The sequence below is a fragment of the Aricia agestis genome, chromosome 9, assembly GCF_905147365.1.
Source record: "Aricia agestis chromosome 9, ilAriAges1.1, whole genome shotgun sequence".
NCBI classification, from domain to species: domain Eukaryota; kingdom Metazoa; phylum Arthropoda; class Insecta; order Lepidoptera; family Lycaenidae; genus Aricia; species Aricia agestis.
The window spans coordinates 360,640-382,468 of record NC_056414.1 but is presented as its reverse complement, the minus strand read 5'-3'; the positions used below and the strand labels follow the sequence as shown (position 1 = coordinate 382,468).

At 41.4% G+C, this 21,829-nt stretch overlaps 2 protein-coding genes across 2 annotated transcripts in view; one reads left to right on the top strand and one right to left on the bottom strand.

The window, feature by feature from the left end:
- LOC121730654 (zwei Ig domain protein zig-8-like) overlaps nucleotides 1-21,829 on the top strand; it is a 272,454-nt gene that overhangs the window by 151,789 nt on the left and 98,836 nt on the right. The gene's annotated exons all lie outside the window — the stretch shown is intronic.
- LOC121730774 lies at nucleotides 8,527-10,761 on the bottom strand. The gene is made up of 2 exons (XM_042119968.1): nucleotides 10,597-10,761; nucleotides 8,527-10,485 (listed from the first exon to the last, which is right to left on the bottom strand). Exon 2 carries the CDS (start codon nucleotides 10,057-10,059, stop codon nucleotides 8,761-8,763), a length of 1,299 nt encoding a protein of 432 aa, XP_041975902.1. The 5' UTR covers nucleotides 10,060-10,485; nucleotides 10,597-10,761; the 3' UTR covers nucleotides 8,527-8,760.

Here is a 21,829-nt window from a genome sequence, read left to right as displayed (position 1 = left end):
GTATTTTATCTTTCGATTACGTTTTATAGTGTATTATAATAGAAAAACGTGATTCGCACCTGCCCCGTTAGCATTCCGAGCACGATCTGCCCCGCGTCGGGCCACTGTCGCCTGTCACTGTCCAATTACAATTGATTTTGTACATCCAAACTCATTTAGAATTTGTAAAAAGTTTGGGGAAAAAAATAAAAGTTGGGGAGTCGGCGGCGGAATAGACGGGAATGGAGCGTTTAACCTCCGCAGCCGATTTACAGAGATGTGAGGGTTCCTTCACTATCGGATTTATATCTTCAAAATGTTCACTTCATTTTTAGGGTTCCGTAGCCAAAAGGCAAAAAACGGAACCCTTATAGATTCGTCATGTCTGTCTGTCTGTCCGTCCGTATGTCACAGCCACTTTTCTCCGAAACTATAAAAGCTATACTATTGAAACTTAGTACTTAAGTAAATGTAGTCTGTGAACCGCATTAAGATTTTGATACAAAAATGGAAAAATTATTAAAAATTTTAGGGGTCCCCATAGGTACAACTGTAACAAAAAAAACATTTTTTTCGTCGAACCTCCGACGTCGAGTCGAGTCTCGAGACTCGACTCGAGTCCAACTCGCACTTAGCCGGTTTTTTAAGTCGAAGACTGAGGCGAAATGCTATTTTTTCTAATTGTTTGCCAATGTTTATGAAATGTTATGCTTATTTAACATTAACTATTTTTATCATCCTATTTACTGTCTACTCAAATAATTATAATTTTATCCACTTAACGATTTAGCGGCGTTATCACATACTCGTAGTACATAAAGCCGAGTAATTCCCCCGCGCACGTCGCACGCGCGTGCATGAAGACGTTAACTGTATTTTATTCGCAATAAAGATTAAACCCGAGCCGGAGGTGCGCTCTCGTAAAACTCACATTCAATTAGACCGGGGCCGTTACACAAATAGAACTCCCACTCCGCGGGCACCACCTGCACCGCCGCGCGAGAAACGTCGACAGTTCCGTTCCACACCGTTCGAGTGACATACTACTGTTTTATGAGTGAGCTCACTCGTAACTGACCTTAAGGTGGGATTTCACCAGGCACACTCAAAACTTCGTTTTATAAAACTTAGTTCTCATTGAACGAACGTTAAGCTCACGGGACGTGACGCAATGATTGTGACTCCTTCGCATTAGGGTTGATTCAGACCGCAACGCGACACGTAGATACATTTCTAAATTAGTATGGATTTGACAGATTCGCAAGACGTCTGACGCAATTGAAATCTGTCAAATCCATACAAATTTAGAAATGTATGGGTTGTATCATATTAGGTGGTTGCGGTCTGAATCAACCCTTAGAGTACCGTCCCTGTAGGAATTTGTAAATAAAATATTTGGAATGTGATTATTAGTTTTATTTTAGCACATGAGGTTTTACAATAATACAGAAGCGCAAGAGCGGCAAAAGACAAGAGGCGGGGGACATCTAGTTGACAGATGACAGCTGTCAGAAATACAGAACTAGGGTTGCGTTCCATTTCCAATACCCACCCCAGAACGCAATCCCATATTTGATACACAATAACAATGTTTATCTACAGTTGTCCCCTTAGTCAATATACGAGTATCTGAAGTATTTTCCATACCCTTTACATAACAAAATTTTAATTTTAAATTACTAACATGTTCTTTCAGAAAATGATATCTAATATCAATATGTTTGGATCTAGGTAGATAACAATCGTTTGCAGTCAGTTTAATTGCACTTTGATTATCACTGTAAATAACTAGAGTCTGTTTACACTGTGCTCCGAGTTCACCCTGTAGCTGTTGTAGCCATAGAGCTTCTTGAGCTGCAGACGACATAGCCATATATTCGGCCTCTGCCGTAGACAATGCCACTGTCTGTTGCTTGCGCGAACACCATGACACAGCACCTCCCTGCAACATAAAAACATACCCCGTGCACGATTTTCGGTCTTGAGCATCACTTGCCCAATCTGCATCACAGTAGCCCGTGATTTTACTCGGGCCGTGCTTGGTATAGGTCAGTTTATAATGTTTTGTGCCTTGTAAATATCTTAGCGCTCGTTTTACTGCTGCCCAGTGCTCATATGTTGGCTCTTTATTGTATCTGCTTAGCGTGTTCACCGCATATGCAATATCTGGCCGAGTAGGTTGAGCTACATAGAGTAAACATCCAATTACATGCTGATATGGGCAGTCATATGGCTCTTTATTATTCACATCAAACTTCAGCCCAACTTCTGTAGGTGTTTTTACAGCTTTACACTCTGTCATGTTAAATCTTGATAATATTTCTGTAATGTATTTCTCCTGATCCAACATAAATGAACCTTTACTTCTCGATATATTTAATCCAATACACTGTTGTGCTTCGCCCAAATCTTTCATATTTAATTTTTTACATAAATAACTTTTTAACTCTGTAGTTAACGTTGGCAAAGAACTAAATATAATCAGGTCATCGACCCATATAGCAATAAATATTCTTCTTTTGTCAACATAATAAACATAGAGATCAGTTTTTGATTTCTTAATTCCCATCTCTTCCAATACTTTGCTAAGCTTGATATTCCATAGTCTGCTCGCCTGTCTGAGCCCATAGATGGACTTAAGCAAACAGCATACCTGCTTTCCTTTAGCATAGCCCTCTGGCTGTAACATATATATGTCAGTGTCTATTTTTCCTTGCAGAAAGGCAGATACAGCATTCATTTGATGGACCTGTAAATCATACTGTGCCGCCAGGGCAAACAAATAACGTATAGAAGTATACCTGACAACTGGAGAGTAAATTTCGTGGTAGTCTATGCCTCTCTTTTGTGCATAGCCTTTAATTACAAGTCTTGCCTTGTATCGGGTGATATCTCCATGTTGATTGGTTTTAGTCTTAAAAACCCAATTGCATGGCAACGCCCTTTTTCCTGTTGGCAAGTCGACAAGCTTCCATGTTTCATTATCTATTAAAGAATTGTATTCTTCATCCATTGCTTTTCTCCATTCTTCAGCTTCCGGTGAAGATAAAGCTTTCTCCACACTTTGTGGATCTGAAACATTCATATATAAGCATAACAATCCCTTTTCTTGTTGCATATTCTTATTACGTGGTCTGAGGGTAATGTTGCTAAATTGTTGGTCTAGCTCTGGTAAGCTACGGGGAGGATGATAACTATCGTCATGCTCACCAGTATCCGTTTCATACTCTCCTGAGCATTCATCTTCACTCACTGATTTTTCTAACTGAGGATCATGCGAGTGAACTTCCAACTTGGCTGACTCATTATCCATAGGGTTAGCTGTAACAGTACATTCCTTAAGTTCATTAGTATTTTGAAAGAAAATAACATCCCTACTCTTTACGACCTGATGAGTTGTTGGATTCATAACTCGGTAGCCTTTAGTATTTTCGCAATAGCCTACAAAAATCATCTGCATTGCCTTTTGGTCCCATTTTAATAGTTTCTGCTTTGGTATATGTACCATTACCTTAGAACCAAATATTCTCAAATGACTCAGGTTTGGTTCCTTTCCTGACCATAATTTATATGGTGTAGCGTCTTCTAAAACTCTAGTAGGTGAACGATTTACTAAATATGCAGCAGTGGCTATGGCTTCTGCCCATATTAGTTTATCTAAGTTTGCATAAAACATCATACAGCCTATCTGCCTTTTCTACCAATGTCCTATTCATGCGTTCAGCGAGGCCATTTTGCTGGCGTACACCTCGTACGGAGTGGAGGTCTGGTGGATGATACCAAATTTGGTCAAATAATTTTCAAAATTTGAATTACAGTACTCTTTGCTGTTATCAGTTCTGATGGCCTTGATCTTATCATTCAATTGTTTTTCTACTTTACTTTTAAAATCCTTAAAGACTTCTAAAACATTGAGTTTATCTTTCATGAAATAGATAAAGACCATTCTAGAGTAGTCATCTATAAAGGAAATAAAATATTTCATACCTCCATATGAAGTATTCTCCATTGGACCACATAAGTCGGAGTGTATAACTTCCAATGGCTTGGATGCTCTGGTACCTGAGTGCTTGAATACCAATCTTGTTTGTTTCCCTTCGAGAGACAAGAATGACACTGGATATCCTCATGAAGCTCTTGTGATATTTTGACTCCCTCCGTACACTCAGGTAATTTAAGTGCTGAAACATTTAAATGTGCCATCCGAAGATGCCATAAATTAATACTGTTTACATTTAACTTGTTAGCAGCCCAACACGCAGTTTCATTCACTTCTGAGTATGTATTCAGAATATACAATTTATTAAATAAAGTTGCAGAGCACAATGTTTTCCCATTTTCATTTTCAATATTACAGCCATATGCATGGAAAGTCACCTTGTATCGAGCTTTTGTGATAGTACTAACTGACATCAAATTTGCTGCCAAACCAGGAACATAAAGAACATTTTTTAGTTGAATCTTATTATGTTGTGAAACGTTAATACTGATGTCTCCAACACACTCCACTGACAATGGCTCTCGGTTTGCCACTGTAACTGTCTTGACTCAATAGTCAAGACAGTTACAGTGGCAAACCGAGAGCCAACCGAGAGCAACAAGGAATGGTTGTGCAATGTACGAAAGCCAATGCTTTCGTACATTGCACAACCATTCCTTGTTGCTACACATAGGCATGGAAGCGCCCGAGTCGATGTACCATTTCTTATTTGATTTGCTATCAAACACTGAGAAAGCAGCTATAAAACTCTCTTGTTCCTTGTTATCCTTGGGTTGAGTTCTCTTCAGTTTCTTGCAGAACTTTGCCAGAATATGTCCATATCCATTGCAGCTGAAACATCGGGGACCTTTACTCTTTATGGGTGGCTTAGATTTGCTGTTATACGAGTATGTCTTATCATTTTTGTTATTTTTAGGGTTAGAGTAAAAAGCACTATTTGAATCCTCTAACTTAACTTCTTGTAATAATAATTTTGTTTTGATAAAAATTTTTGCTCCAGAATTTTCCAACCCCATTATCATTGGTCTGTACTCGTCAGGTAAACCAGCTAACATCAACGTGCCGAGCCACTCGTCATTAACTTCAAATCCTATATTTCTAAGTTTGTGTGCTGCATTCATTATCCTGCTCACATACTCTTCAATTCCATTACTAGATTCAAGTGAAGTATTTATCAATTCTTCCAACAAGCTAACTCTTCTTGTCAACCCATTATCATCGAAGGCTTTATGCAAATTTCTCCAAACCTCTTTGGCTGTCTTACACTCCTGAACGTGGACGTAGTTTTGAGTGTTGATAAGCAGGATTATTTTGGATCTGGCCTGAATATCTTTTGCTGGGTCGACTGTAGTGCCCTCGCTTGGTTTTATGCAGCTCCATAAGCCCTCATGCTCCAGATATGTTTTAACACAGAATTTCCAAGTTGTGAAATTATCTCGGCCGTTCAACTTTTCGAGATTAAACATATTTGAGCTCGACATTTCGGTTTCTTGCAATACAGCGTATACTACGTTGCAATTTTTCTCCAACAATCTAACCTCAATGCGCCACAGCTCACCACGCGGTAGGTAAAACTTCCGGAATCACGTACTTTTCCACGGATATTTTATTTTCGGCGAACCACGCTCTGCTACCATGTAGGAATTTGTAAATAAAATATTTGGAACGTGATTATTAGTTTTATTTTAGCACGTGAGGTTTTACAATTATACAGAAGCGCAAGGGCGGCAAAAGACAAGAGGCAGGGTGACATCTAGTTGACAGATGACAGCTGTCAACACAATGGTGCATATAAATTGAACGATGTGGTTGGGATTGGTACCACGAATATCCTCTGTGGATGAGTACGTAGCGACTAAGGTGCCTGTTTCTGCTGCAAGGACTGTACCAACGATCACTGATGTCTGATAATATATTATTGTTATCACAATATTGTTAATTTTTAACGTGCAGGTAGTACCCATAGAAAGCACAGCCTGGGTACCTAATCGGCTGGCAAATTTAATAACTTACCAGCAACATGTTTCTTGTGAGAACTGATACAATTCAACTTGTGTCAAAGAAAGATGATAAATCTGATACTAATAAAAATATGTTTGTATTGTTTCAGGTAAGGGAGATGGATTATATTCCCGTATCGGTAATGACGTATCACTCGGATTTTCCTCGTGCCCGCCACCCCGCGTGCCCGCCATCAATTCGAAACAAAAACGCAAAGGAAAACACACTCACTTTCGCTTTCATTATTTTAATACACGAAAAGTTATCGAAATCGCGTTATCCTCGTAAAGAGTAGGCCGCCTTTTCCGCCTCAATATTTATTTGGAAAATATGAGTCATCCGATACCGGGGGAGCGATATAAAAGTTTACTAATAAATGAGCAATATCGGTAGTAATTGCATATGTCGGTGAGCGTCACGCGCACGGCTCGCGGCCCCGGCCGCGCGCATAGTAATGTCGCCCGAACTCAATAACGCCCGCCGCCCGGAAGATTTTGCCGCTGTCGATTTTTAATATCGCGCCGAAGTAAAATATTAAATTCCGATAGCGATTTGTACACGCGTGATAAAGTATCGGCGGCGGCGCCAGGTGGCGGGAGACGAACTCGATAAATAAGAAACTTCCGAAATTGGAGGCGAATCACGCGGCCCGGAACAATTAGGAGGCTGTAATTCGCTCCGAATTTCCTCGACTCGATTAAACGACGATGGCTGCGACGAATCCTCGTTTAAAATATTACAAAACAGGAGCCCACGAGTTTAATTTCTCAGCGCGGCGCGGCGCGGGGCGGGCGTGCCGCCGCGCCACGCGCGAATTTCAACAATTGTAAGTTTCATTCGCTTAGCAGTTGGATACACTCGCGAGTCGCTCTGTGCTGCCTTTACGGTGCCCTTTTCTACGTCTTATAACGGAGTGCTCCTTACTAACAATCACAAAAACAATTTTAATTATCTACGTCGAGAGAAGGAGCTCGTTTACATTTTAGATTTGAACATGCTCTAAGATTTCCTACGCTACATAATAAAAAGAATGCGCATCAAAATTTGAGAAAATAGTAGTCATCAAAAAGTAGTCTGGGTAGCCGAAGTGTTCGGTGAGCGTTGCGGCTCGGGGGAAAGTCGAACAAAACTATGAAACGTTTGTGACCGGAGCCGCACATAAACGGGACACATTTGCCACGTAAGAGGGAAGTTTTAACAAGTCCCCGGCGCGGGGAGTTCCAGTGAATGTAGAAATGTAAGCAAGGCATTAAACATAACTTCGCGCGGAACCAATAACTTCCGGAGTTCGAGTGCTGACGAAATTGCAATTTGCCGGTATAAATTACCGGCTCGCTCTCTCGCCGGCTTATTTATGTCGGCCCCCTACTCCCCGGGCTTTTTCTTAGAATTCCTCGCGTCAAAGTATCTAGTTTAACATCCTTTGAGTGCGCGTTCACGTGCCAGCGCCGCCGGCACGCCGCCGCGCCACCGACGCGATAACTGTTAAATTGCCGTTAAATTGTTTTTGCCTTTAGCACATTATAAACGTTTAGCATTTTCAGTGCATGTTGCGTCGTTTTAACGTAGCTAGAGCTTATAATTTAGACGCGCCAGGTGGTAAATCTTCGTGCCGAAGCTGATAAGGAGAATTTCCTTTAGTTAAGTAGGACTACTAATACATAAGAAGTCGGTTCAAAACTGAATTTACCTGAGTCAACAGGAACATCAGAAGAGCCAAGAGCGCGCAAGGGGACTACCTACCTTTTCTCGAAATACTCATTACGCCATTGAAAGTCAAATGCACCGCATTCATAATTAGTGAAACGCAGTCGCTAGGCCTCCTGTTAAGCAGCGAACGTTCGGCGTATCCAAACACTGGCGTAAAGCTAATCTGTAGTGAGATGGTTGCGACACTCCGCCGTTGCGGCGAAACTCCGGTGATACTAATATTGCCTCGCCAACTCCGCGCAAGTTTGCGACTGCGTTTTGAACTTTAATTAATATCTCGCTTATGAAGCAGCCGGTTACTGTCGCTGCTCAAATATCCCCGCAAATTAATGTCCCGCGATGCGTGGGTTTGTTTGTTGACAACCCAATTTGCGAGTCGAGCGTCTTGCCGGGAAAGTGGGTAAACGTTTCATTCGGATTCACCGCGCGGCTGCCGACTAGCTCGGGGATTTGCGACCCGTCTCCTGTGAACGAATCTTAACACTCTAGGAGAGATCAAAGGGCCGGGTTGATAAAGGGCCTGTCGACGTGCAGGCCGCCCCCAGGGATGCCCCGCAACCCCGCCGCCTCCGGGGTCCTAGGCGAGCTCGCTCAGTACCAGCCTACACGTCACAGGCTAAAATATAAGGGCAAATCTGTAGTTTACATTTTCCTAATCCTCAAAAATCCCTTTTAGTCCTTACACGCCACTTGCACCTAATTTATGAGTCTTACGTCTGAATGGATAACGATTAACGATGCATTTAAACAAAGAAAAATCAATAATAATAATCTTATTGTTGGGGGCGAAGCTCCAGGGGTGATGCTGGTGGTCTCCGCCAGAAATAAAAGACCTCTTCGATGAGAATGAACTGTATTCGAGGTATAGCCGCGGTGCGTGCGTCGCGTAGGCCGGTGGTCCGGTGAAGTGAAGGGACTCGCGGCCGCGACGCGCTCCTCGCTGGCCGCGGATGTCGCAGGGAGGTGCGCGGGGAGGTGCACGCTGAAGGCCGGCGCGCGGGGGCTACCGGTTTGCCCGCCAGCGCCGCGCGGCCCGATGAGACGTAGGAACATATTCCCCCGGGAACATGTCATTGAAGAGGAAGCGGCACGATGTTGTTGTAGGCACGAGTTATGGTGCCCTTCTTCGTCCGTATGTCGGCGACTCGACTGCGCCCGTCTGTCCCAGGTTTGACAGCGACTACTCTTCCAAGTAGCCACAGAAGAGGCGGAAGATTGACGTCTCGTACAAGGACCATTGCTCCAACCTTGAGGTCTTGACCGCCGGTCTGCCACCTGGTGCGTTGCTGCAGAAGAGATACGTATTCATTAGAGTAGCGCTGCCAAAAGTGCTGACGCAGCTTTTCGATGCGGTCGAAGCGCTGCAGGCGATGTATGTTGTGTTCGGTGAGTCCAGGTCGGATTATCGAACTCTGAGCTCGCCCGAGGAGGAAATGGGAAGGAGTAAGAAAAGAAAGATCAGAAGGATCCGATGATAAAGGCGTTAGAGGTCTGGAATTTAAAATAGCCTCTATCTGAATCAGGCATGTCGACAACTCCTCATATGTTAAGTGAGTAAGACTTAAGACTCTACGTAGTAGATGTTTTGTTGATTTTACTGCCGCTTCCCATATCCCACCAAAATGTGGGGAATAGGCAGGAATGAATTTAAACTGTATGTCCTGATTTGCAAGATCAGACTCTATTTGCTTAGAAGAAACCTGTATGAAGCGTGAAAGCTCATTAAAAGCTCCCACAAATGTTGAGCCGTTGTCGGAGTACACACGCTGAGGTTTGCCCCTTCTGCTAATGAACCGGCTGAAGGCCGCAAGAAAGGCCTCCTTAGTTAAATCGGACACTAGCTCCAGGTGCACGGCTCTGACTGCAAAGCACACAAAAACACAAATATATGATTTAGTTAACCTGCAACCTCTACCTTTACGGTCGGCTATAAGCACTGGCCCGGCGAAATCCATTCCTGATCTCAAAAAAGGAAACTCTAAATGCGTCCTATCAGTAGGTAAATTACCCATAGGAATCTGTATAGGCTGCGCTTTGAAGCGAGTGCAACGTACACAGGAACGTACTACATGCTTCGCAAGATTTTTACCTGCAAGAGGCCAGTAATTAAGACGTACTTGTGCCAACAATAGTTGAGGCCCTCCGTGAAAAAGTGCTTTATGCTCTTTTTCAAATATACTTTTGGTTAAGTGATGTTTACTGCATAATAAAATAGGGTGTTTGATATTGTAGTCATAATTAGAATTTTCTAAACGACCGCCTACGCGAATTAAATTCTGTGAATCTATAAAGGGTGAAAGACTTATTAAACGATTCTTTTTATGTAAAGTTTGTTTTGCTTTAAGAGTAATGTACTCTTCAGGAAACATTTCCTGTTGAGCAATGTTTAGTATTACATTTTGCGATGATTGTAGTTCTTTATAGGTTAAATATGATGATTTTCTCAATTTATTTTTGCAATTAAAAATAAATCTTTGTATATAAGCAACTATTCTGATTAATTTAGTATAAGATGATGTTTTATGAACTAGGTTAGAAATTAGATTAGGTTGTGTAATATTATTATTTGTGTTAGTATTATTTTCGACGTGTTCGTCTGTATATAAAGCTGTTTCTGAAAATAAATTATTTTGTGAGTTGGGAAAACTGGGAAATTGTATTTTAGTCTGATTGATGAAATCAGGGCCGAGCCACCACAGAACAGATGAGCTGATGGAATCAGCCTTGGCCCCGCGGGAAGCCAAATCCGACGGATTAGACTTGGAAGGTACATAGCTCCACGTCTGGCCAGCCGTAATTTCTTGAATCTCGTTAACTCTGTTGCGTACGAATTGGTCGAGTCTACCTGGTGGGGCAGAGAGCCAGCCAAGAACGATGGTAGAGTCGCACCAAAAATAGCAATGATGAAAATTTAGAGTAAGAGATTTGCGTACCTTCTGAAAGAGTCGCGTCCCTAATAATGCACCACACAACTCCAAACGTGGTATAGTTGTGGGTTTAAGTGGAGCAACCCTGTTTTTGGAGGCTAAAAGGCGAACACAAACCGTGTCATCAATCGCTACAGTCCTTACATAAGCACACGAGCCATAAGCACGTTCTGACGCGTCTGTAAAAATATGCAGCTCTATTAGAAAAGGATTATTACAGGACACCCACCGTGGAATTCTAATAGAGTTCAGAGCCTGAAGTGACTCTAAAAATTCTAAAGATTGTAATTTTAAATCTGTCGGAACTTCTTCATCCCAGCTACACTTAAGTACCCATAACTGCTGAAGAATAAATTTGCCCTGAACGATACATGGACCAACCAGACCAAGGGGATCAAAAACCTGGCTAATTAAAGATAAAATATTACGTTTAGTAACCTTAAGGTTTGAAAAATTTAAATCCACTGTAAAAAATAAATTATCTGAATTACAATCCCAGTATAAACCAAGTGTTTTGCTAGGAGATGCGTCACTTAAATTTAATTTTTTGTCAGCATCTAATGAAAGAAAATTAGTGACGGAGTCCAATATTTCTGGACTGTTTGACTGCCACTTACGTAAGTGAAATTTTGCAGATGATAGCGTTTTAATGACGCCTCTACATAGCTCTATGACGCTATCGATAGAGTCACCGCCACTCAAATAATCATCAACATAAAAGTCGTTTTTGATAGAGTCACTAACCTTAGGATCTGAAGATTGTTCTGCTAAGGAAACTAAACATTTAGTTGCAAGATACGGTGCCGAAGCAGTGCCGTATGTAACTGTATTAAGAAAATATGATTTTAAAGGTTCAGAGGGATCAAACCTAAAAAGAATTTGCTGTAGAGAACGCTGAGATGGCTCTACCAACACAGCTCTATACATTTTCTCTACATCAGATGTAACAACATATTTATGTTGTCTGTATCGTAAGAGAATAGATAGTAAATCCTGCTGCACTGTAGGACCTATCATTTGTATGTCATTAAAGGACTTGCCTGAGGTGCTAGTGGCTGATGCGTCAAAGACAACGCGCAGCTTGGTGGTAGTACTAGACTCCCGCTCTACACCATGATGAGGTAAATAATATTGAGCATTACATTTTTCTGATGTAGATTTTTCTGTCATATGATTCAATTGTAAATATTCATGCATAAAATTTAAATATCTATTTTTAAATATAGGGTTACGCTCAAATTTACGCTCTAAAGAGAGAAATCGAGATTTTGCCATCGCGTAAGAGTCACCTAAGCACTTTGGAGAGTCCTTTAATGGTATAGTGACAACGAATTGGCCACTGTCGTTACGACGTGTTGTTGTGTAAAAAAGTTTTTCGCAAGTCTTTTCTTCTAACGAAAAAGAGCTACTAGACTGTACTGAATCAAGCTCCCAGAAACGAGATAGCTGTTCAGTTACCTCATGGGAAAAATGACACGAATTATTTGAAGCTTTAGTTGAAGAATTTTTACGTCCATGAGGCAAAGATACGCAGCCCGATATGAGCCAACCAAATTTAGAAGATTGTAATCTAGGTTGATTTTTACCTAAATTAATTGTGTGGGAACATAAGACGTCCCAAAATATTTCAGCGCCTACAAGAATGTCGACTGCTGATGGTACATAAAATTTAGGGTCTGCTAATTTAAGACCTGGCGGGATATTAATTAAGTTTTTATCCACGTAAGACCCAGGCAAAGAGTGTGTTATGTATGGTAAAATAAAACAAGTTAAGTTCACCTTATAACCACCAAAACAAGATTGCACAGTAAGAGTACAACTTTCTGAAGTTTTAGAAATCTGACCATTGATACCTGAGACTGTGGAGGTAGTACCTTCCTTTGACAGGCCAAGCTTCTCACAAAAATCTCGGGTGATAAAGTTGGACGTGCTGCCGTTATCTAACAAGAGTCTGACAGGATGTAGCTTCCCGTTGACGTCCGCCGCATTCGCCAGAGCTGTGGATAGCAGTACGATTTTCTGATTAGACATGTCAGATGTGTCTGTATTAGTTGATAAAACAATATTGTTTGAAGACTGATTTTCAGGATCCCTATGTAAGAGGGTATTATGTTTAAGTGTGCAATATTTGCAATGTGAAAGCTTACATCGCTTATCAGTATGACCTGGTCGTAGGCAGTTCATACACACATTGCTTTCTGATGCCTTTTTAATACGTGAATCAACATCTAAATTTCTGAAGGATTGACATGAAAATAAGTAATGATTATGTGAACACATGACACAAGAAATTTTGTTATTAGAAGAGTAAGAATTATTATTAGTATTATTAGAATTAGTTTTAAATGATGTATTAGTAGTAAGATAATTTTTATTTTTAGTCTCCTGTAAATATTTATTTGTATTATGTGTAAGTTTTGTGTTTAAATTACAATTATTTATTGATTCGATTAAATCTGCTCGATTAGACAAAAATTTTACAAAATCTTTTAGATTTGGATATTCGTCTAAGTTATTTTTAAATTCCTCCCACTCGCGATGGGTGACTACATCCAATTTTTTGGACATAATAAAAATGATCAGTATATCCCACTGTGAGGTAGGCTGTCCTAAGGTTTCGAGCGCCTTTAAATTTTTATTAGTTACATCAATCATGTTACGTAATGATGCACTAGATTCCTTGGGTATTAATTCAAAATTGAATAAGGCTTGAACATGATTGTTTATAAGTAGCCTTTCATTATTATACCTATCTGTTAATAATTGCCAAGCTATAGCGTAATTATCTGCTTTGAAATCAATACTTTTAATGACTAATGCTGCGCTGCCTTTAAGAGTAGCACGCAAATAATGAAATTTATTGATGTCCTGTATACTACTATTATTATGTATAAGGGAAATATACGTATCTCGGAACTCGAGCCAGTGCTGATAGTCGCCGTTGAAGTGAGGCAAGTCGATCTTGGGTAAGCGCACAAAATCGTGCTTGCAACCAGAGCCGTGAAGATTGTCGCTAGTGGAGGCTGCAGAGACGAGCGGCGGCGAGGATGGACGTGGAGGCTCGAGCAGTGATCGCGCGAGGCCCATCTGCGCGTAATACAACAACTCGAACTGTTCTCGCTCAGCATATGCCTCGCTCGTGTTCTCCAACAACAACTCCAACTCCGTCTGTAACGTATCGAAATCATTATATAGCGTTTCCATAGCACTAACTCGGTACTGTAGCTCAGATAGTTGAAAGGGGGTAAGATCAGAAGTAGGTAATAATTTTACAAAGTTGGCAAAATAAGTTAGCTTAGCTTTATAGCCACCACGCCTCTTAACGAGTTCCTTTAATTTAGCTTCAGACATAATGAAGGCTTAATGCAAAAAAAGAGACTGAAGCGCAAGAAAAGACAAGGAAAAGAAAATGAAAATTGGAAAAGGGAAAAAAAAGTAACGTCCAAAGGCGTGACGATAAATGCAAAATATTATTTGCAAGATATAGGTTATTATGCAATAAGTAGGTCAATAACCTTTTCAGATAAGATAAGGGAAAAAATATTGCATTTAATAAATATAAATGGAGAACAATAGAACAATAGGCGAGCACGTGCTCGATGAATGGGAAGTGAATGTAGTTAAGAATAGTATTTTTATTAAGATTCTTTCTGAAAGTATTATTTATGATGTTGATCATGCATGCCTGATTCCGATTAGATTTTATTTTAATTCCTGGAAATGGCAAGAAATAAGAAAGGAAAAAAGTAAAAGAGGAACGGGCTCACTCAGAACGACTCCTTTGTCCTCAGCCACGTGGAATGATCCATGCGGCGCGATCGGCGCATGCGCATGAATCTCGTTGAGACGCGTCGGTCCAAAGTCCGGTCCAAATGCGAAGAAATACTGGATGGTCACGACTCCTTTGTCCTCAGCCACGTGGAATGCTCCATGCGGCGCGATCAGCGCATGCGCATGAGTCCCGTTGAGGCGCGTCGGTCCAAAGTCCGGTCCAAATTCTTGCGCTTCGCAGCAAATAAGACGGCGTATTCCTCTTCTTGCGAAGGCCCACTGGTTCGGGCGCGACTTCTTTGTCCTCAGCCACGTGGAATGCTTCATGCGGCGCGATCGGCGCATGCGCATGAATCCCGTCGAGGCGTGTCCGTCCAAAATCCAGTCCAAATCTTGCGCTTCGCAGCAAAATAGACGGCGTACGAAGGACCACTGTTGGGGGCGAAGCTCCAGGGGTGATGCTGGTGGTCTCCGCCAGAAATAAAAGACCTCTTCGATGAGAATGAACTGTATTCGAGGTATAGCCGCGGTGCGTGCGTCGCGTAGGCCGGTGGTCCGGTGAAGTGAAGGGACTCGCGGCCGCGACGCGCTCCTCGCTGGCCGCGGATGTCGCAGGGAGGTGCGCGGGGAGGTGCACGCTGAAGGCCGGCGCGCGGGGGCTACCGGTTTGCCCGCCAGCGCCGCGCGGCCCGATGAGACGTAGGAACACTTATATATAAAATTCTCGTGTCACAATGTTAGTTACCGTACTCCTCCAAAACGGCTTTACTGATTTTTACAAAATTTTATATGCATATTCAGTAAGTCTGAGAATCGGCTACTGGGTACTTTTTATATTGATAAGTGCATTTGTTGTATAAATAATAGTAAATTATTACAACTAGAAACTGACAGCGAGCATTATTGTGCGACGGGATAGCGATGGACGTTGCCACGGTGCCGTACTTATTTAGTCACTTCAATAAAATAATATGGGCGAAATACTTTAATATAGCACAACAACGTTTGCCGGGACAGCAGCATAGACAAAATGCTTTCTAAAAGACCGGTAACAAAATTTTTAAAAACTGTTCGTAACTGCAATTATTGATTTATATGCATCGAGATAGTCATTGTTACTATTGCATAATAATATTATTATGGAGTTTATTTTCTTGTTTGTAATTACCTCTTATAGACCCGGATGATAATGACCGTCGGCGCGGGCGTGTGCGGCATATAATCGTCGCTGGAGGACGGCTAATTGCATTATGTATCAAAACATTATCCTAAATCGAATCGAATTCTAATTAGACAGACTCTCGAGCGGAGGGTCATACCGCCGAGTACCATCCACATTACTGCCGTTTGCCAGGCATTATGCAGAGAGCCTCCCGCCCCCTGCCGCGCCGATATCGCCCTAATACCCGCGTCTTAAGGTGCACAGTGCCGCGCACGCTCCGAATAATTAGAATCAATTTGATGTATATCAGAATAGATTAAATGTAATTCTGAGGGCGCGATCACGGCATAATTTGATCTCGGCTTGTAATCATATGCTATTAGTCTAATTGCCGAGCGCAGGCGAATAATTTACTTCGTTCCAGCATCTAGATTTATTAGGACGCGATATGATCGACCTGCATCCTAGCACAAACGCAAGAAAGTGTAGAAAGAACAATCGAAAAATAAGAAAGAACAAGTCTTTGATACCATTCGTCCCACCGAAGCCCAGACGTTCGTATGAACTACATCCTGCGAATTGTCGCGGGTTCAAGTTACTGAAATTTCTCAATTTCACCAATATGAAAAGTAGCTCCGAGGACCATTATATGATATGCTAGAAGTTTCTCTCCACCACCCTCTAGACTCTACCATGATGAATGGGGCGATGGTCTACGCGACGGCGGCGCGGCGGCTCGGGCCGTGCTCGCAGTTCCCGCGCCTCTCATTATAACTTCGGCGGCTGTGCGTGCTGCGCGGTCGTTACATCTTTTTAAACTTCGCGTACGAACTTATTTGAATATTAAATTGTGTCCTCGCCCCGTATTTTATTCTAACGATTTCAATTTCTTTACCGAAATAAACCGATCGCTTCGATCCTAATTTCGACCGTCTATACTTGCAAATTCCGGCTAACCGAGACCGGTCGTAAATTACATCGTTCATACAATATTTAATCGTTCCGGCGAACGAGACAGCCCGAGGATTATAATTAAATTAATTGGGTTTAGTCGGCCGAAATAAATACATTAAGTATTCCATAATCTTGTAACAAATTTCATTAATCCGTTCGCGCGGGACGTCCCTACTCGCAACTCGCAGTAAACAGCGAGTTCACAATAATTTCGCAGCCAATATAATCGCGGCACGACGGGCCGACGGCAGTACACCGGACTATCCTCACACAAAATCATTACAAAAACTTGCATTCATTTTTTCGATATTGCCATCGGGTACTATCAGGCAAACTGTAATGAGGTAAAAGGTACCTGTTAAACAACGTTTAACGGCTTAATATTTCCTCGTCGACGGCGGCGGGGGCGGGGGTTTTATTGAATTGGCGACGCCGGTCTCAGGAACTCGCGCAAATAAAGTTAAAAAACTGGGAACGCCGCCAACGACATAAACGGATGACACTTTTGAGATGTTTCATCCACTCGTTTGTGTTTTGTCGCTGAATACATAATTCTCCTCCTCCTTTGACGTTTCCCGACGCCCGTGCCAGAACTACCATCCCCGTCACATTATGGTCAGTTGAACAAAAACCTGTGCATTGTTATGATATTTCTGCCTCCCCGAACAAAATGGCACCCCACAAAAATACAATAGCACCTTAGATAATTTCTAATAACAGGTGTCTAATTCACTGGCTAGCACAAACTCGTATCAATACTTATACCGTTAATTATAATCGAGTATAGTAAAGCGATACCACTAGTTGTTATGCAAACGGTCTTTGACGGCAAAATTAGTTGGATATTGGAGTCGGCAGAGGAGTGTGGTAACTGCGACTGCGGCTGCAGTGGCGGCGGCTGCGGTGGCGGCGACTGGTGGTGGCCGTCGGCGACCGGTGACGGGGACGTAATTACCAGCTGTTTCGGGAATTCAGCGCGTCCCAGACCCTACCTAGTTAGAAGTTGAAGGCCCCAATGGCAACGCAGTGCCCGTGCTAGTGTCTAAATACAATCCAATAAAAGTAATTAGTAAGTTTAAACGATAAGCTAGTTATAATTGTATTCGAACTATCGCTAACTTCCTTGACAATAAAATAATCGCTGACTTCTTAAACAACAAAACCGCAAAAACAAATGTAGTTGTGACAGTATTCATAAGTTGTCGGTGAACTTTACTCGCATGTTTCGCAGGGTCCCCGAGTCCTATTATCTCGATAAAATACGGGTCGAACATGTCGACATATTATAGTCGCATTAGTACCGGTGTGTGGCCACATATCGTTATATTATCACGGCGCCGTTTGCCCGCAAACTATTGACCGACTCCATGAAAAGCCTATCCAAACATCACAATTGATTCAGCAATATGGGGTCGGGAAACTTTGCCACTTTCGCTAAAGGATGATGGATCGCGTCGCTCGCGTGTCGTCGCCTCTGTTAGGGGTACATCGCTCGTTGTCATTCCACGTTCAGTAGTCGGGACGTTGGCAGCGCGCAGTGGACGTGTCGGCGGGCGAGGACGTCGGCGTGGTGTGCGCGTGCGCGGCGACAATCGATAGGTCGCAGCCTCCTGGTGCGTGGTGCACTCGTAACCTACATCCACACATCCACACGCCGCGGTCCTCCGCCAGCGCCGCCCGAGCCCCGACCTAGCCCACCTTCTATTATCCTATCATATATCAGACATTTCTATTTGCAACGCACGCTATGCATCGATGTTCCGTTATAGATTCACACGTTTCAGACTTGTTGAATTTTTTTAACCGCTTACCCGGCGTGGTAGTTCAGCCGGGGGTCGCAGGGTCGAATCCTGCCAACGGAACAAAAAGTTTTCGAAGTTCCTGGGTCATGAATGGGTATCATAATATATTAAAAGTCTTAAATAAATATATAGTATAAAAGTATATTATTTATTTTCTCAGTTATTCACATATAATATCTTTCTGTTTGTGCCTATAATAGTAGTAAATACTAAACAGTAATATATTATACCATAGAAGTACCAGGTTAAGCGGGACCCTCGAAGCATATTAAAAGTATGCTACGAGGGTCGCGCTTAAACTGGTCATTCTAAAGTATAGAATTATTAGTTAATAAATAATAATTATTACGTTTAATCATTGTAAATGCATGCAGGCACTTGAATTATATTTATGACCGTAGATAAAACTAAACAATAGTCAGGCTGATTTCTTTCTATAAATGTAATAGCTTTGATGAACGAATGCATTTACCGTTGCAAGAAGGAATGAGAGGAGCGCAAGAAAAAGCGGCGGTCTCGGGAGAAATCTGCGAGACTAATAAGTCTCAGGGCTGGGCGATCAACAAGAAGTACTACGCTCTCTCGACCTGGGATTAATGAGAGCATTGAAGTAAACATTCTTGTAATATCTCGGATAGACGCTGGTGTAAATATAAATAATATAGTATGTATGAACAGAAGCCCAAGGAATCGAACGGCATGAAAGGATACATAGAATACTTCCAATGATAATCTCAGCTAGTTGATTGTGTTAATAGAGCATATACTGTTAAAATTCACGAAGATCCAAAGCGGCCCAATTTCTTGGTTCAAGGAAGCAGTTCGTAGAAGGGTCTAAGAATAAGGTTATACGAATTAAGGTATAGTTAGCTATTTTCAAGTCGTGGATATCATCGAAGTAGCGATATTATGGTATTATATAGAGTTACGAGCTTTTTCCCGCGGCTTCGCTCGCGCTAAGAAGTATTATTATTATATACAAACTTTCATCCCCTATTTGAACACCTTGGGGTTGGAATTTATCAAAATCCTTTCTTAGCGGATGCCTACGTTATAACATCTACCTGCATGCCAAATTTCAGCCCGATCCGTCCAGTAGTTTGGGCTGTGCGTTGATAGATCACTATGTTAATCAGTCAGTCACCTTTGAGCTTTATACGAGTATATATAGATATAAAATAATTTATATCAAACTGAAAGCATCTGAGATGGCAAGAGAAGAAGAAAACAATTGATGACGATAAGAACCAATTCAAATTACGTAAATATAATATAAGAGCGTTAATAATGACAATATATAATCGGCCAAGTGCGAGTCGGACTCGCGCATAAAGGGTTCCGTATCGTAGAGCAAAAATAGGCCAAAAATTGTGTTTTTGTATGGAAGCCCCCCTTATATTTTTATTTTATTTAAATATTATTATTAATTATTAAAGTACACATTTAATTAAGGCTTTTGTGGAAATTTCAAGTGCCTACCTGTTGTCATCATTGATACCGAGCAAAAAAAGTTTGAAAAGTCGCGTTTGTTATATGACAGCCCCCCTTAAATATTTATTTTATTTTGATTTTAGTATTTATTGTTATAGTGGCACATAATCTGTGAAAATTTCAACTTTCTAGCTATTACCGTTCTTGAGTTACAGCCTGTAGACAGACGGACAGACGGACAGACATCGAAGTCTCAGTAATATGGTCCAGTTTTTACCCTTTGGGTACGGAACCCTAAAAGCAAGCGAAATATAACAGTGCAGCATTATACTGCAGTATACAACTCGTATATTTTTATGTCGCGGTCCAAATGCTAGTCGCCAGTGCAGACGAGCTACTAGAATTTTGACCGTGACTGTTACTGTTACCGATGGCCGCTACATAGGTATCTCGAAGTCGTCACTGATGATCTCCTGTCCAGATGCAATTTAAACGTAAAAAATTACGAAGGTGGAGGGTAAAGTCTCGTTGTTAACGTGATGATACCGTGAGATACCGTGTAGAGGAGTAATTATAATTTTGTATTTTCGTCTAGGTGTTTGTAGGAGTGTATCACCTCAAATTTTCAAAGTGGCGGTGGTCAGTGGTCCGTCTGCGCCGCTAGTTAATGTGAATTAAATTTCAGCCCTCGTAAACCGTTACCCCGGATTTATGACGTATGTGGCGTGTATCGGCGCCGCGACTCACGACCGCTCGAGAGAGTGACTTATCGAATACCTCCTTCGCGCTAGGGTCGCTCGTATATCACTTTAATTTTTATGTGGGTGACGGATTCGGAAATTTTATTTCGTTTTGTTTCACAAATTGAGACGTATATAATATTAATGTAATGGATGTTTGTTACTCGGGGAATCGTTTTTTTACGATTGTAAGTTTTACCCCTGAGTTATTATAGTCAAAAATTATTATAAATACCACTATTAAAAGTCGTATCCCGTTGCAGTACACGAAATCCGTAACTAGAAATATATTTCATGTGAATATTTTAATCGGTGTAACATTATTTAGTAATGGATCCTGTAATTCTATTTAATTACTCTTATTTAATATTTATGTTAAACTTGTAATTTTCGGGAAAGTGAGTATTTCACAATTGTAATTAATTTAAAAGCGCTAACACTCTTTAAACGTGCCTAAAATTTTGTTGGGAGTAAATAATATTATAAATTGTTACACATTTAAATTCGAATAGACTAAACTCCGGAGACTATCTTCTACCCTCACATAAAACCTGAAAAAAGTACAAGAGGAAAAAAACAAATCTCCTAGCCAACGTCGTGTCATCAAGGCCCCTCCTGTCGATGTTGATTATGAGACGGATGAAGAGGAACTAGCTAAAAAAACTGAGTGAGTCCGACAAAAAAGCAGGAAGAAGCGAAAGCTTAACGTTTCACTCTCCCCACTACAACAGCTAGAATAAGAGTCTAGTAAAGAGCCAAAAGAAGAAAAAGTTAAGAAGGTGCCCCAACCACCACCCATAATTATCGAAAATGTCAAAAGTTACCAAGAATTCTATGACTTACTCATGACGAGCACACCTACCGTTACGTTTACTGCAAAAATGCTGAATGGCGAAAGCCTGAAAATAAACGCCAATAATGAAGACTCATATAATAGAGCTATTACTAAGTTGCTTCGGCAAAATGGGCTCTTATGGTACTCATATGAGAATAAGCAAGAGAGACCAATACGAGTCGTTGCGAAAAATTTACATTCTTCATGTTTGCCAGAGAGAATTGTGGTGGCCCTAAAATCAAAAGGTTATAAGGTCCAGGAAGCGGTTAATAAACTGAGCTGGAGAAATAAATTACCATTAAATATGTTCGTGCTTTCATTTGAGAAGGACGAGGACATAAATAAAATATATCACATAAAATCAGTGCTAGGTTGCAAAGTGGATATCCAACCATTGAAGACCACAAAACTAATACCACAATGCAAGAGATGTCAGGCTTATGGCCACACACAAAAATACTGCTCAAAAGAACCCAGATGCGTAAAGTGCACGGGTAAACACTTAACTAAGGATTGC